This window comes from Scardinius erythrophthalmus (assembly GCF_964197995.2).
Source record: "Scardinius erythrophthalmus genome assembly, chromosome: 4".
Lineage (NCBI taxonomy): Eukaryota > Metazoa > Chordata > Actinopteri > Cypriniformes > Leuciscidae > Scardinius > Scardinius erythrophthalmus.
Window position 1 is genome coordinate 1,652,874 of NC_138224.1, and position 17,377 is coordinate 1,670,250.

Sequence of the window (17,377 nt, forward strand, 5' to 3'; positions counted from 1 at the left end):
TAGCCTATATATTGATTTACATAAATATTTTGTTTGTGTAATATTCATTGCACCTATGTGGTTCTGTTCAAGGATATTTTTATATGGAAGTCCATTGTTATAATTATTCATATGTATGCAGTGTCATAACTACATCACTGACGTTTATAACAAACCAAACCGTTTGAAAATCGGTAGAAAATTGAGCAAGTTATGGTTATTTAAAAAGTACATTCACCATAAGACATAATGTTACGAGTGAGCGAGTCCACTGTGGCAAGATGGCCGCCGTGTGCGGACGTCGATCTCCACTGGCCAGCAGCGCGCACGAGACATCTAGCCTTTATATATGATATCTATGTATGTAACTATTTTACTGCCAGTCTGCCACAAAACTTATCTGTGGCTTTAATTATATCTGTAGCCTGTAGATGGCACTATTGGCGCATAACAGACACACACATTCACCCATTCTTCTCACTCATACTCTTACACACACACACACACACATTCTCTCACTCTCTCTCTCTCTCTCTCACACACACACACACACACACACACACACACTCACTGTCTCACACAGATAAACACACAAGTACACAGGCACACTCACACTTACAAACACACTTAAACTCACACACACACACTCACAGACACACACACACTCACTCTCTCACAGATACACACACACTCGCACATACACACTCACACACACTCAAACTCACACACACTCTCAGAGACACACACACACACTCACTCTCACACAGATACGCACACACGTACACACACACACACACTTGCTCTCTCTCACAGATACACACACTCGCATACACACTAACACATACACAACACATACACAAACACACACACATAAGGAAGTTTTTGAGAGTCTGCATCCCCTGTTTTGATCATTTGTTCGTCCTCATCTCAGTCAGTCTTGCTGCTGTATCTCCGGCGGCAGGAGCCGAGGTGTTCAATAACACACACACAGGCGAATGAAAGCCCCAGTCACATGTTTAATGCAGCCGAGGAGCTGTGAAGTTTCAACTTTAATATCAGTCACATTCTCACAGCATCATAGAGTCACACACGTCTCCGCAGGTTTGGATGGGAACACTTCCAGGTGAAGATGACAGCGAAACACGGTCAAGGACGTGATAATGATCATATTAGGAGATTCATTATCTCAGGAAAAACAAGGACACCAGAGCTCGTCCTGCATGAGCCGGACCCAGAGAACGTGAAGGTGAACTTATGCAAACACAGTCTGTAATTACACAGTCACCGCTTCTCCTTAAGGAACCAGATTTAACACCGGGTCAAAACCATACAAAACCAAAATATTTGTGAAAAATACCACAGACAGCAACATAATGTCGGCCCACATCTGGTAGGCTACGTATGGATTCCAGATGTGGGCCGGATCTGGGCCAACACTATGTTGCTGTCTGGGATTATAATTAAGAAGTTGGTATCTAAATTATAATTCTGCTTATTTTGCAAGTTCAAATATTATATTTAGAGTTATTTGCAAATATTATGTAAAATAAATATAAATTGCATTGCAACTGTTGTCTAATTTGACTAGCTCTACATGACTACATGCATTTTATTATTTGCATTTCGCATTGTTTTCCCCTGATATCTGCAATCTCTAACATTATTACATGGCTTGGTTGAATTCCAATGTAGAATGCGGTCTGTTATGTAAGGATTTAATGCCCTTCGAGGTGTCCATTGTCAGGTATTAATGGACGACGGCGAGGCGTGAACGGAGGACATTAATACCTGACAATGGACACCTCGAAGGGCATTAACCTGCTTATACCATGGTCACTTGCCAAATAACACATTTTTAAAACATTAGTTTATATTTTAATTAGTTTTACAATCGAAATCTAAAGTTTTTACAAACAATAACTTGGTTTCCCTGGTTACGCCTGACGGTTTATTTAGCAACCAGAGATATTTATATATATCAGCTCTTAGAACCCTTCAGTTTACTGCCTGTTGCTATGGTTACTCACAGCTGATGTAGCCAGCACATTTATTTATTAATTTCGAACGGTAAACAGTCAGTTTCACCAGAACTCCTTTACTAGGTGTCCTCTATCACTTTTTAATGGACACCCTGCAGCCAATCAGAATCGAGTATTCACTCAGACCATGGTATAATTCTTGTTATACCATGGTCTGGGTGAATACTCGATTCTGATTGGCTGCAGGGTGTCCATTAAAAAGTGATAGAGGACAGTCCTAGTAAATAAACCGTCAGGCGTAACCAGGAAAACCAAGTTATTGTTTGTAAAAACTTTAAGATTTCGATTGTAAAACTAATTAAAATATAAACTAATGTTCTAAAAATGTTGTTATTTGGCAAGAGACCATGGTATAAGCGGGTTAATGACCGACGAGGTGTCCATTGTCAGGTATTAATGGACGACGGCGAGGCGTGAACCATCCGACGCGCAGCGGAGACATAACAGATCGCTGCGAAGTATAACACACCATTGCCATGAAAAACAGAGCATTGCTATGGACGCGGACTATTATCTTTAGCGGAAGCAATATAATCGTTTTTAAATCAATAAACTCCTTTTTAAATCAATATTTTGTGTCAAATTTATTTATTTATTTTGTAGGTAGCCATGTAATAAGCAGGATAATGTATAGCGAGGCGGTTGTTATAGCGAATACAAACCCTTCAAGGTTCGCGTCGGGGTCCCGTACAGCCTGTCGGGGTTGTTATTCGCTATAACGACCGCCTCGCTCTACATTATCCCTTCCGTAACACATCTGTGGTCAGCGGTTGAGAAGCAGTGCAGTGGATTAGTGATATGAGACCATAGACTGTCAGAAAATATGGACGTAGTGTCCGTGACGTCACCTGCATGTTTCTGAAGAGCATTTTTCAAGCCCAAAGTGGGCAGAGAGAAACGAAACGAAACTGTGGCCGTGGCGGTTTTAGCTGAGGTGACGTGACGCAGACAAACGGCTAGTAGTGACATCAGCGACAATCCACCTGTCACTCAAGTAACCACGCCCTTAATTATGCAAAACTTTAAGGCTTAAAGGGATACTTCACCTCTGGAAAGATGAATGTGTATTTAAAATGGGTCATTTATGTAGTACAAATGTGAAATTATTTTTGAATTTGGAGCTTTCTAGACTGAGAAAAGCTAGAAAATGTATTTTTGGCTCATGTGGATGAAAGACTCTGGCCAAAAAATACTCAGATGACGCAAAATGACGATTTTTGCGTCATCAGAGGGTTTTTTCCAGACAAAAAATACATAAATCTCTCGTCTCAGGGGGACATGAAGGAGGAAAGCACGGTAATTCGAAAACACTACGGGTTTTCTACTGATACAATGCTTAATGATAAATCCCCCCCTCCCCCACAGTCGTCATGCAGGGCAAAATTAGCTATATAGACCAAAAACACCTTTTGTACCAGACTGTAAACACATTTTTTTCTGCTGTAAAGTTGGGCATTTTAACATGGAGGTCAATGGGATTGACTCTCTTCTGGAGCCTGTCTCTAGTGGCCAGTCGATGAACTGCAGTTCAAGTCACTTCCGTGTTGGACTCAAGAGACCGGATGCTCCTCTCATTAATTGCCAGCCGTTTGTGGCCGAAGGTCTTCTTTAATGGCTTGATACAGTTGTAGGAGTGCGTTTGCCCACAGCTCCCTCTGGTGGCCGGGGTCGGTGTGTTGTAGTTGTTGTGCAGTAAACACCATCGTGAGGACTGTGCGTTCGAAGTCCTCCATCCGCAGCGATCCACGGCGCACCGACAGCTGGGCACTGAGACGCTGGATCTCAGAGAGGCTTCTGGGAAGCACGTCTTCACACAGGACCTCCAGAATCTCAAGCTTCCTCATGGACGCCAGTTCCCGATCGGCTATGTGGAGCGTCCCGCGTGACGCGTCAATGTACGCGCCCGACAACAACACCTGTAAAACAACACCGACAAAACATCTGAAGACATAACCAGAAGTTTCACAGAAAATAACAAAGATACAGTCTCTGCTTACGTTTTCTTTAAGTTATAAAAAACTTTACTTTTGAATGTTCTCTTAACCTACAGTTTTTAAGAACATGGTTATTCAAATGTTAAGGAAACATTCCAGTTTATCACTTTACAAATATTATGGGATAATTTTAGAATGTTCAGAGAACATTTAAAAGTAACAAGTATAATCCCAGCGAACAGGGAATGTTATCTGGTCTTTATTAATGTTGTAAAAATGTTAACAATGTTATTTACACATCATTCACTGAAAGTTTTTCGTTTTGTAACGTTTTTTAAATGTTACTACTTGTTTCTATGGAAGCTTGTTTTCGCCAAAGAATAAAAAATAAAAAAGCAATTATCTCACAATTCGGACTTTTTTTCTCACAATTACATATAAAGTCACAATTGCGAGTTATAAAGCCAGAATTGTAAGAAATAAACTCGCAATTCTGACTTTTTTCTAAGAATTGCATGTTTATATCGCAATTCTGACTTTATAATTTGCAATTGGGAGAAATAAAGTCAGAATTGCATGATATAAACTCGCAATTGTGAGTAAAAAAAAAAATCGCAATTATCTTTTAAAATGTTTTATTCTGTGGCGGAAACAATGTTTCACGACGTTCAGAGAACATTTAAAAGCAACATTCCGTAATGTTTGAAGAATGATACAATGTTAATGTTCCCTTAACGTTCACAGAACCTAGAAAAAACTGGATGTTTTGAATGATAAGTGAACATCTGGAAATAATGTTTTCATAAGTCACTTTCATGGAATCTACTTTTGTAACAGTAGCTGGGACAAAAGAAAAACAGATGTAAAACATTTCAGGAAAACGGGAACAATGTATAAATAATGTTTTTGTGCTTTGAGAACATTATTGAAGACCAGATAACTTCGAATGAATGTTTTATTAATGTTAATGATTTGTTCATAACTTCATAAGTTCTCTGTTTGCTGGGTTATTGCAAAGTTCTTTAAATATGAAAAAATACCATTTCAGCTTTAAACCAAGCCAAGAAACGTATGTTCAAAGAATGTTTTGCTCGCGTTGCCATTAAATGATAAAAACGTTATTTCTGAATGTTCTCTGAACGTTCAAAATGACTTTTTATTTATTTATTTATTTAAAAACCGTTCTTCTTGGTTATATGAACGTTAAGGGAACGTTTCATTTCATCATTCTTCAAACATTAAGGAACGTTACTTTTCAATGTTTTCTGAAAAAAAGTAGTAACATTTAAAAAAAGTTAATTACGACATTAAAAAAACAGATGAAAATGGCCACATGCAGAGTGAAAAATAAATAAGGTAATTGCGACTTTTTAATCTCACAATTCTGACTTTTTATCTCAGAATTACGTGATATAAAGTCGCAATTGCTTGTTATAAAGTCAGAATTGTGAGATATAAAGTCGCAATTGCGAGAAATATACTTGAAATTCTGACTTTTTTCTCAGAATTGCATGTTTATATCTCGCAATTCTGACTTTATAATACGCAATTGGGATATATTCAGAATTGCGTGATATAAAGTTGCAATTGCGTGTTAGCCTATAAAGTCAGAATTGTGAGATATAAAGTCGCAATTACAAGAAAAAAAGTCAGAATTCTGACTTTATAAGACGCAATTGCGACTTTATTTCACGTAATTCTGACTTATATCTCGCACTTCTGAGAAATAAAGTCAGAATTGCGAGATGTAAACTCGCAATTGTGAGATAAAAAGTCACAATTATCTTTTAAAATGTTTTATTCTGTGGCGGAAACAAGCTTCCAATAGATGAACGTCCAACTGAAACAGCAGAAAAAACCTTCCATGAATGATGTATAAATGATGTTGGTAACATTTTGAGAACATTATTACAACTTTGAACGAACGTTTTTTTTATCATTACTGGAAGTGTGTTTGTTCATAACGTTGAGAGAATGATCCGTGCTGGAAAGCATCTCTACAGAAGACAATAGTGTCATTATTCAGCTCAATTCAATTGAATGTTGATTCAGTTCAGTTCAATAACTCAATGCTGCAACATTCATCGATTATGAAGCATGATTAGATTCAGTTTTAAAGCAGCTCTACAGACGACAATACTGTCAATATTGAGATCCAGTTTTGTTCTCCTGAGAGTGACAGTCTGTCAAACTGAGAATATCACAGTCTTTCAAACGCCACTTTAAAAGAAGCACATGAATGCTAAATAACTCCCGATTCGCATTGGCATTGATTCAGTGAGTCAACAGACTCAATAAACAGCTGTTATGGATGATGAATATCTGCTATCTGATGAGAGTTCAGTCTGATGTCTTGTTGAATCAGTCTTTAGCGTGTGATGAGGCCGATCATCAGTCTTCAGATATCAGCTGTCATGCAGACACACCGCTGGAATATTAATATGTCTTTTTGTTTTTGGGATTGAATCTAAATGGAGATGTTCATCTGTGAGTCTGTGTCGGCTGATGGATCTGAGAGATTGCAGAGCTCAGCACAACTCAATAACTGAACAAACTCAAGCGTATGAAGAGATAATAAGAGCTGAGCTATTGATCGCTTCCTTCATTCAGCCACTCACATTAAACACTGCGGATGAACAACACGCAGGACAGTTTCATTGCTCAGCAAACTTCACACTCTCCTGAAAAGTTCTTGTTAGAAATAAAACAGTCTTGAATGAATAAATGCAGAGCTCTTTTGAAACCGATGAGCTCATATTAAAACCTTTTGATCGCACATATTGGCATCCGAAAATAGCAGGAGACATTGTTGAGATCTAGACGACATGTGAGATGTGGTTCATTTAAAAATCTCATTCGTCTAATGTTCGTCTAACGTTTTTTTATGTTTCTACTTGTTTTCAGAGAACATTCAAAAGTAACATTCCTATAATTAGATTTTTTTTCTTCATCAGAATGGTACGAAACTCGAGTCGAACAGGTTAAATGATCCTGTAAAAAATAGTTACACTTGTGCTCCTCGCAGTCAAAAATGAGCGCATTGTAAATGAATGCGAGACAAATTTCCTCTAGTGGAAGCGTTTGGTACTGCAGCCGAACACACTCTCACTGAAAGATCATTTTTTGAGATATCAACCTCAAATTTGGAGCACAACTTGTTTAGATTTATGGCTTTGATTTTCTTGCCGTTTTAGAGTAAAATGTGTTTTTGAAAATATATATTTCATATAAAAATGTAAAATAGTATTTTTATGCATTTTTAGCAACAATAAACGTAAAATTTAAGTTCTCCTTTTTAAGCTTTTTTTTCACTTCAGCAATAATCTGCCAAGTGTCGTCTTTGAACAGAGATCAAACTTCAGTCTGTCGCTCTAAAGCATTCAAGATTTACCACAGTTTAAGCTGGAAATGTAATTTTCAGGTCTACGCTCAAAAAGTAAAAAAATGGATTATAAATTCAGCGTAAATATAATTTAGTACCATAAAATCCCATAAAAATGCTAAATATTAAATAAAAAAACATTATCAGACTAAAATATAGTACTGTACATTCATTTAATTGAAAAAATGTCATTTTTGACCGACACGTGAAGAGCACTTTTTTTAACAAACGTTTAGTGCACATTTAGAAATAACGTTTTCATAACGTAATGCAAACATTAGCAAAATATATTTTTGTTAGCTGGGATTCTCTTTCACTGTTTAATGTTGACTTTAAATCTCTCCATGAAGAAACATAGAGAAATAACTGTAACATTGTAACAAGCAGGTCCTGTAAAGCTGCTTTGACACAATATGTACTGTGAAAAGTGCTATAAATAATCTTGAATTGGATAGATTTGTGAGTTTTCTTTCATATGTGTAAATATCAGGGCACCTCATAGAGAAGGCTGGCGTCTTCCACAGATTTCTGAAAGGAGGGGTTGAGCAGAGCCGGCGTCCCTCGTTTCACTCGGAAGGCTGATGGGTACAGCGCTGAGAGACACAGAGAATCATGGGTAATGTAGCTTTTCCACAAGGCAAGGTTAATATATAGTAGGTGCACAGTATCATACACACAAACACCATCATGATAACCCAATAAACATTTATTTAACAACATAAAACATAATGAACATAATAAAAATGGATTATTGCAATGAAAAATAATCAAATGCAAATTTAGGGAATGTCTCGTTTCCCAACAAAAACACTTTCTAAGAACGTTTTCCGATAGCATTTCCCATTAAGTTATAAAAATTATACTTCTGACTGTTCAAGCTCAGTTTTTTCTTGGTTATGCGAAGGTCATGGGAACGTTACATCTGAATGTTCTCTGAATATTCTTAAGCAACATTTAAAAAAAACTTTAGACCAAGTAGGCTAAAATTGAAATGTTTCAGGAAAAAAAAAACGCTGCATGGACGATAAGCTACGTATAAATGTTTTTTTTTTTGTGCTAACATGGCAAAAACTGAAGCCAACATTTAGTTGAATTTAATGTAAAATTACGTCTGTTAGCCTACAGTTTTTAACCGCACATAGAAAGGGAACTCAACTGTTAAAATGACATTGATTTTACCAGCGTGTTTTGTTCTCCAGTAACGCGCACTGACATGTTTTGGCAGCACGTGCTCAGCAGCTGCACGTCTCTGATTGGCTGTTCGTGAGCACGTGGGCGGATGACTGACATCATAACAGCTGTGTTGAACATCTGCATTGCAGGCCTGCAGCTGGAGGACGAGCCGCATCTGTGAAGCAGTGTTGCGCAAAACATACGGGAATCTGAGTCGCGTATGAGAATGCAGCAAGATGATATATTTAAAGTAGGAAGGATGTGTCATAGTCATTCAGTTACATATTTGTGAAGTTAACAAGTAGGTTTCGAGGAAACAGAAATTCAGTGGAAACAATTTTCTTAGAGCAAAAACAAGTTTTTTTTTTTTTTTTATTATTCTCTCGGGATGTCGCCAACATCACAGGCATTCCTCCGCTGTCTGAACCGATCAACTGCAGATGTGTGTCGGTCATCCTTCACACACTTCATCTTAAACTGCCCTTTAAAACCCTATAAACACCGTGTGTTCTGAGACTGAGCCGAAGCCAACCTCCTCGTGACCGCTGCGCTTCCATGGAGACGAGATGCAGACCAGACGTGTGTGATGATGTCACTTCACAGAAATATACAATATTCTACCGAGGACTTTATAGGTGATGGTAGATATTCAGAACTGAAAGGCAAAGTGGTTAGTATATGTCTTCAAAGATAAGAATAAACAAAGTGTGGCACACACACACTCTCTCTCTCTCTCAGGGGACGTTCTTTAAAAGTTATGAACACGTTCTTACAGTAACTTTAATAGAATGTTCCTTCAAAGATAATAGTGTTCTCAAAACGTTTGCACAAAAACATTTATACATTATTCATGGACTGTTTTCTCTGAGACGTTTCAGTTGGATGTTCGTCGAACGTTTTATAAATGTTTCAGAGAACATTCAAAAGTAACGTTCATAAAGTTTGCAGAATGATAAAACAGAAAATAAAATTTTCATAACTTAATGAGAATGTCAACAAAACATTCTTCGAACATATTTTCGTCAGCTGTGAAAGAGCCGATGAACATCCTTTATGAGCTGGAAACTCATCGGCTGATTAAAGTAATTAAACATCTCTGTTTGTTCCTACAGCTGTTACTCATATCCCAACAAAACAGCTGGAGCAGTGTGTTGTGATTGGTCGGCTGGATCAGTGTTGTGATTGGTCGGCTGGATCAGTGTGTTGTGATTGGTCAGCTGGATCAGTGTGCTCTGATTGGTCGGCTGGAGCAGAGTGCTTTGATTGGTCGGCTGGAGCAGAGTGCTTTGATTGGTCGGCTGGATCAGTGTGCTCTGATTGGTCGGCTGGATCAGTGTGCTCTGATTGGTCGGCTGGAGCAGAGTGCTTTGATTGGTCAGCTGGAGCAGAGTGCTTTGATTGGTCGGCTAGATCAGTGTGCTCTGATTTGTCGGCTGGATCAGTGTTGTGGTTGGTCGGCTGGATCAGTGTGTTGTGATTGGTCAAGCGCTTCGAATGCGTTTGGGAACTGTCCCGCCCCTTACCATAACCACCAGTTTCAACACACTCGCTGCATCCCAAATCACTTACTTATACTACGCCCTAAAAGTACATACTTTTGAGTGTGTATAGCAGAATAGTAGGCAAGCTTCTTCAACATAAATGTGTCTTTAACAGACGCCCTGTCGTTTAGTTAAGTGCCTCCTGTCACAGTTTAAACTGTCCTGTCAATCATCTTGTCACAGCATAATGACCAAAAGCATCTTTATAAAAGTTCACAATGCGGTTTCATATGGAAGCTTGTTTCCGCCACAGAGTATTTCTCAGAATTGCATGATATAAAGTCCGAATTGCGAAACAAAAAGTCAGAATTGCGAGATATAAACACAATTGTGAGATAAAAAAGTCGAAGTTATCTTCTCAAATCTTTTATTCTGTGGCGGAAACACAAGCTTATTTTATATATAAGAAATATAATGTTATAAAATAATGTTAATAATCACATATTCAGCTCTAATGCAATATGGATTCTGAAAGCAAACCTGTTGATCAAATGTTTCTCATTCACACATTTCATTTATTTATTTTTTAAATCTCAGATGTTTCTCAACTTTTATGCACAATATATATATATATATATCGGTCCACAAATCAAATTCAAGCCTGTAAGCAGAAGCTTTTAAGAGCAATCTGTACGAATGCTCATGCTCTCTGTGAACAGTGATGTGTGTGTGTGTGTGAGTGTGTGTGATGTGACGAGTGCTGTACCTGTCCTCCAGTGCTGGGACGCTGTGATGGACATCTGACACATCAGCAGAATCTGGAGGACCGTCATCCTGTTCCTCCTCTTCTGAACACCAGATACACTGTAAATAAACAGAGGATCACAGACGGAGAGAGAGAGAGAGAGAGAGAGAGAGAGAGACTGTTGTCCCTCTTCCTTCAACATACTCCCTGTTTCTCCTCCCTCTTTGACAGGCTGGAATGTGTGTTTCATCTGGAAGTCATTAAACTCAAAAACAATCTGTGTGTTTGATCGGTCTGCCTTCTTTCTCAAGTTCATCAGCACCAGCTTTTCAGCCCTAATTATTATCATTAACTAAAACAGTAACACTTTATTTATTCCTTGTTACATACAGTCAAACCACAATGTATTCACACACCTTCAACATTTCTCACATTATCAGTTTATCCGCTATAGTTTAGAGAACGGTAATGAAATATGAGCAGAACTCAGTTGATGTTTGACTGGTTTTGTCCGTCCTTCTGTTAGACTGTCTCACACATGAATTATGTTGAATATCTGTCAGCTGTTAAATTTAACTACACAATTAGATAATACCAGTTTAGCTCAACCAATCACCAAGCAATGCTTCATTGTGTTCAGTGTGTGTGTGTGAAAAGAGCATTAGCAATTAAAGAAAACACACTTCAGCAAAACATGATCAGCTCAAAGTGTCTGGAGAATTATTGATCCCAAATGTTTGCAAATAGTCACTGTATTAAGTATAATATGTCAATTTACTTTAGTTTGCTCTCCTCACTGTGTAAAATGAAGTATAGTGTCCTGCACACACTAGTAAAAATATATCACAAATTATATCTGGTGTCTGAATCATTTTTGGCTTGACTGTATGTTACATGTAATTACCATAGTAATAACAGTAAATTATGCATAATTACATGCAACTAACCCATAACCCTAATCCTATAGTAAGCACATGTTGTTAATTATTATCACTCAGTACTTAAATATATAATTACACTGTAATAATGACACCTTAAAATAAAGTGTAACCCTAAAACTCAAATGTTTACTTTTTTGAGGACACCTCCGGTCATGTTTCGTTCATTTCTGAGGCCATTCTGTCACTCGTCTGACTGAGTCTAGACGAGATAAGGCATCTAGTTCTGCATGAGAACAGTCTCAGTGTTTTCAGTCTCAGTGTTTTCAGTCTCAGTGTTTTCAGTCTCAGTGTTTTCAGTCTCAGGAATTCAGAGACGCTGTCGTTCCAGAGAACGGGTTGTTTTCACTGGCGTCGAACTGCAGGAGAATGTGGAGTTCAGGACAGAAGAAACAAGAGTCCAGCAAACCGGCCTCACACACCAACACACTTTCACACGTTAAAAACTGTTAATGTTTCAAAATTCTATTTCAGCAGCAATAGTGTGATTATTATTTTGGCATCTTGGTAAATCTGAGCCATCAGAAGCAGGAAACACACGTGAGTTTTCTCTGATAAGCAGGAGAGGTTTTGGTTACACTTTATTTTAAGGTGTCATTGTTAAAGTGTAATTATATATTTAAGTACTGAGTAATATTAATTAACTACATGTGTTTACTATAGGGTTAGGGTAGGTGTGTGTGTGTTTCACCTGTTGGTGGCGCTACAGGAGTGTGTTTCTGCCAGCTGTCGTGTGTGTGTGTGTGTGTTTCACCTGTTGGTGGCGCTATAGGAGTGTGTTTCTGTCAGCTGTCGTGTGTGTGTGTGTGTTTCACCTGTTGGTGGCGCTATAGGAGTGTGTTTCTGTCAGCTGTCGTGTGTGTGTGTGTGTTTCACCTGTTGGTGGCGCTATAGGAGTGTGTTTCTGTCAGCTGTCGTGTGTGTGTGTGTGTGTGTGTGTTTCACCTGTTGGTGGCGCTATAGGAGTGTGTTTCTGTCAGCTGTCGTGTGTGTGTGTGTGTGTTTCACCTGTTGATGGCGCTATAGCAATGTGTTTCTGTCAGCTGTCGTGTGTGTGTGTGTGTGTGTGTTTCACCTGTTGGTGGCGCTATAGCAATGTGTTTCTGTCAGCTGTCGTGTGTGTGTGTGTGTGTGTGTTTCACCTGTTGGTGGCGCTATAGGAGTGTGTTTCTGTCAGCTGTCGTGTGTGTGTGTGTGTGTTTCACCTGTTGATGGCGCTATAGCAATGTGTTTCTGTCAGCTGTCGTGTGTGTGTGTGTGTGTTTCACCTGTTGGTGGCGCTATAGGAGTGTGTTTCTGTCAGCTGTCGTGTGTGTGTGTGTGTGTGTTTCACCTGTTGGTGGCGCTATAGGAGTGTGTTTCTGTCAGCTGTCGTGTGTGTGTGTGTGTGTGTGTGTGTGTGTTTCACCTGTTGGTGGCGCTATAGGAGTGTGTTTCTGTCAGCTGTCGTGTGTGTGTGTGTGTGTTTCACCTGTTGATGGCGCTATAGCAATGTGTTTCTGTCAGCTGTTGTGTGTGTGTGTGTGTTTCACCTGTTGGTGGCGCTATAGGAGTGTGTTTCTGTCAGCTGTCGTGTGTGTGTGTTTCACCTGTTGATGGCGCTATAGCAATGTGTTTCTGTCAGCTGTCGTGTGTGTGTGTGTGTGTGTGTTTCACCTGTTGGTGGCGCTATAGGAGAGTGTTTCTGCCAGCTGTCATGTGTTTCTGCCAGCTGTCGTGTGTGTGTGTGTGTTTCACCTGTTGGTGGCGCTATAGGAGTGTGTTTCTGTCAGCTGTCGTGTGTGTGTGTGTGTGTGTGTTTCACCTGTTGGTGGCGCTATAGGAGTGTGTTTCTGTCAGCTGTCGTGTGTGTGTGTTTCACCTGTTGATGGCGCTATAGCAATGTGTTTCTGTCAGCTGTCGTGTGTGTGTGTGTGTGTTTCACCTGTTGGTGGCGCTATAGGAGAGTGTTTCTGCCAGCTGTCATGTGTTTCTGCCAGCTGTCGTGTGTGTGTGTGTGTTTCACCTGTTGGTGGCGCTACAGGAGTGTGTTTCTGCCAGCTGTCATGTGTTTCTGCCAGCTGTCGTGTGTGTGTGTGTGTTTCACCTGTTGGTGGCGCTATAGGAGTGTGTTTCTGTCAGCTGTCGTGTGTGTGTGTGTGTGTGTGTTTCACCTGTTGGTGGCGCTATAGGAGTGTGTTTCTGTCAGCTGTCGTGTGTGTGTGTGTGTGTTTCACCTGTTGGTGGCGCTATAGGAGTGTGTTTCTGTCAGCTGTCGTGTGTGTGTGTGTGTGTTTCACCTGTTGATGGCGCTATAGCAATGTGTTTCTGTCAGCTGTCGTGTGTGTGTGTGTGTGTGTTTCACCTGTTGGTGGCGCTATAGGAGTGTGTTTCTGTCAGCTGTCGTGTGTGTGTGTGTGTGTGTGTGTTTCACCTGTTGGTGGCGCTATAGGAGTGTGTTTCTGTCAGCTGTCGTGTGTGTGTGTGTGTGTGTGTTTCACCTGTTGGTGGCGCTATAGGAGTGTGTTTCTGTCAGCTGTCGTGTGTGTGTGTGTGTTTCACCTGTTGATGGCGCTATAGCAATGTGTTTCTGTCAGCTGTCGTGTGTGTGTGTGTGTGTTTCACCTGTTGGTGGCGCTATAGGAGTGTGTTTCTGTCAGCTGTCGTGTGTGTGTGTGTGTGTGTGTGTGTGTTTCACCTGTTGGTGGCGCTATAGGAGTGTGTTTCTCTCTGACGTGTGTGTGTGTGTTTCACCTCTTGGTGGTGCTATAGGAGTGTGTTTCTCTCTGTTGGTGTGTGTGTGTGTGTGTTTCACCTGTTGGTGGTGCTACAGGAGTGTGTTTCTGTCAGCTGTCGTGTGTGTGTGTGTGTGTGTTTCACCTGTTGGTGGTGCTATAGGAGTGTGTTTCTGTCAGCTGTCGTGTATGTGTGTGTGTGTTTCACCTGTTGGTGGCGCTATAGGAGTGTGATTCACCTGTTGGTGGTGCTATAGGAGTGTGTTTCTCTGACGTGTGTGTGTGTGTGTGTGTGTGTGTTTCACCTGTTGGTGGTGCTATAGGAGTGTGATTCTCTGACGTGTGTGTGTGTGTGTGTTTCACCTGTTGGTGGTGCTATAGGAGTGTTTCTCTCTGACGTGTGTGTGTGTGTGTGACGTGTGTGTGTGTGTTTCACCTGTTGGTGGTGCTATAGGAGTGTGATTCTCTGACGTGTGTGTGTGTGTGTGTTTCACCTGTTGGTGGTGCTATAGGAGTGTTTCTCTCTGACGTGTGTGTGTGTGTGTGTTTCACCTGTTGGTGGTGCTATAGGAGTGTGATTCACCTGTTGGTGGTGCTATAGGAGTGTGTTTCTCTGACGTGTGTGTGTGTGTGTGTGTGTGTGTTTCACCTGTTGGTGGTGCTATAGGAGTGTGATTCTCTGACGTGTGTGTGTGTGTGTGTTTCACCTGTTGGTGGTGCTATAGGAGTGTTTCTCTCTGACGTGTGTGTGTGTGTGTGTGTGTGTGTGTGTGTGTTCACCTGTTGGTGGCGCTATAGGAGTGTGTTTCTCTCTGACGTGTGTGTGTGTGTGTGTGTTTCACCTGTTGGTGGTGCTATAGGAGTGTGTTTCTGTCAGCTGTCGTGTGTGTGTGTGTGTGTGTGTGTGTTTCACCTGTTGGTGGCGCTATAGGAATGTGTTTCTGTCAGCTGTCGTGTGTGTGTGTGTGTGTTTCACCTGTTGGTGGCGCTATAGGAGTGTGTTTCTGTCAGCTGTCGTGTGTGTGTGTGTGTTTCACCTGTTGGTGGCGCTATAGGAGTGCGTTTCTGTCAGCTGTCGTGTGTGTGTGTGTGTGTGTGTGTTTCACCTGTTGGTGGCGCTATAGGAGTGTGTTTCTCTCTGACGTGTGTGTGTGTGTGTGTTTCACCTGTTGGTGGTGCTATAGGAGTGTGTTTCTGTCAGCTGTCGTGTGTGTGTGTGTGTGTGTGTGTGTGTGTGTGTTTCACCTGTTGGTGGCGCTATAGGAATGTGTTTCTGTCAGCTGTCGTGTGTGTGTGTGTGTGTTTCACCTGTTGGTGGTGCTATAGGAGTGTGTTTCTGTCAGCTGTCGTGTGTGTGTGTATGTGTGTGTTTCACCTGTTGCTGGCGCTATAGGAGTGTGTTTCTCTCTGACGTGTGTGTGTGTGTGTGTGTGTGTGTGTTTCACCTGTTGGTGGTGCTATAGGAGTGTGTTTCTGTCAGCTGTCGTGTGTGTGTGTGTGTGTGTGTGTGTGTGTGTGTGTTTCACCTGTTGGTGGCGCTATAGGAATGTGTTTCTGTCAGCTGTCGTGTGTGTGTGTGTGTGTTTCACCTGTTGGTGGCGCTATAGGAGTGTGTTTCTGTCAGCTGTCGTGTGTGTGTGTGTTTCACCTGTTGGTGGCGCTATAGGAGTGTGTTTCTGTCAGCTGTCGTGTGTGTGTGTGTGTTTCACCTGTTGGTGGTGCTATAGGAGTGTGTTTCTGTCAGCTGTCGTGTGTGTGTGTGTGTGTGTTTCACCTGTTGGTGATGCTATAGGAGTGTGTTTCTCTCTGACGTGTGTGTGTGTGTGTGTGTGTGTGTGTTTCACCTGTTGGTGGCGCTATAGGAGTGTGTTTCTCTCCGTGTGACGTGTGTGTGTGTTTCACCCGTTGGTGGTGCTATAGGAGTGTGTTTCTCTCCGTGTGACGTGTGTGTGTGTATGTTTCACCTGTTGGTGGCGCTATAGGAGTGTTTCTCTCCGTGTGACGTGTGTGTGTTTCACCCGTTGGTGGTGCTATAGGAGTGTGTTTCTCTCCGTGTGACGTGTGTGTGTTTCACCTGTTGGTGGCGCTATAGGAGTGTGTTTCTCTCCGTGTGACGTGTGTGTGTTTCACCTTTTGGTGGCGCTATAGGAGTGTATTTCTCTCCGTGTGACGTGTGTGTGTGTATGTTTCACCTGTTGGTGGCGCTATAGGAGTGTTTCTCTCCGTGTGACGTGTGTGTGTGTTTCACCTGTTGGTGGCGCTATAGGAGTGTTTCTCTCCGTGTGACGTGTGTGTGTTTCACCCGTTGGTGGTGCTATAGGAGTGTGTTTCTCTCCGTGTGACGTGTGTGTGTTTCACCTGTTGGTGGCGCTATAGGAGTGTGTTTCTCTCCGTGTGACGTGTGTGTGTTTCACCCGTTGGTGGCGCTATAGGAGTGTGTTTCTCTCCGTGTGACGTGTGTGTGTGTTTCACCCGTTGGTGGCGCTATAGGAGTGTGTTTCTCTCCGTGTGACGTGTGTGTGTTTCACCCGTTGGTGGTGCTATAGGAGTGTGTTTCTCTCCGTGTGACGTGTGTGTGTGTTTCACCTGTTGGTGGTGCTATAGGAGTGTGTTTCTCTCGTGTGACGCGGGACTCTCTGCGAGTTTAAAACACTCTCCTCTCCTCTGTAAGGTGTTGTTCGGGACTGGATCCAGGTGTGTGCTCTTGTGAGCCTCTTGAGGTAATTGCCGCTGTAAACCTCAGATATGTAAATGTCCTGCGATTGTTGGCTTTGTGTTTCTGTAAAGCTGTAATTGCTGCACCGTGATCTCGCGTATAAAAGCACCGGTTTATCTGCTTTTCAACCGAATGAAAGAACAACATCTGAGACACCAGCCCTGCATACGGTAAATCACCCTCGAGTCACTGAAGAAGAAGAAGAGTGTCTGACCTCTGACCTACACACTCACAAGAGCAACACTCACATCTCAACTTCATCCACAACCGCTAAAC

At 41.4% G+C, this 17,377-nt stretch overlaps 1 protein-coding gene across 4 annotated transcripts in view; it reads right to left on the bottom strand.

Annotated features, from left to right (window-relative positions):
- Positions 1–975: 975 nt before the first annotated feature.
- fam180a (family with sequence similarity 180 member A) overlaps positions 976–17,377 on the bottom strand; it is a 39,122-nt gene continuing 22,720 nt past the window's right edge. The window contains exons 3-6 of one of the 4 annotated variants that reach the window (XM_081363127.1): positions 10,755–10,852; positions 8,514–8,682; positions 7,830–7,927; positions 976–3,934 (exon numbers count right to left, since the gene is read on the bottom strand). In XM_081363127.1, coding sequence (XP_081219253.1) covers positions 3,593–3,934; positions 7,830–7,927; positions 8,514–8,682 — 609 coding nt within the window. In that variant the 5' untranslated portion in view covers positions 10,755–10,852 and the 3' untranslated portion in view covers positions 976–3,592. The other 3 variants (XM_081363128.1, XM_081363125.1, XM_081363126.1) reach the window with 3 other exon arrangements.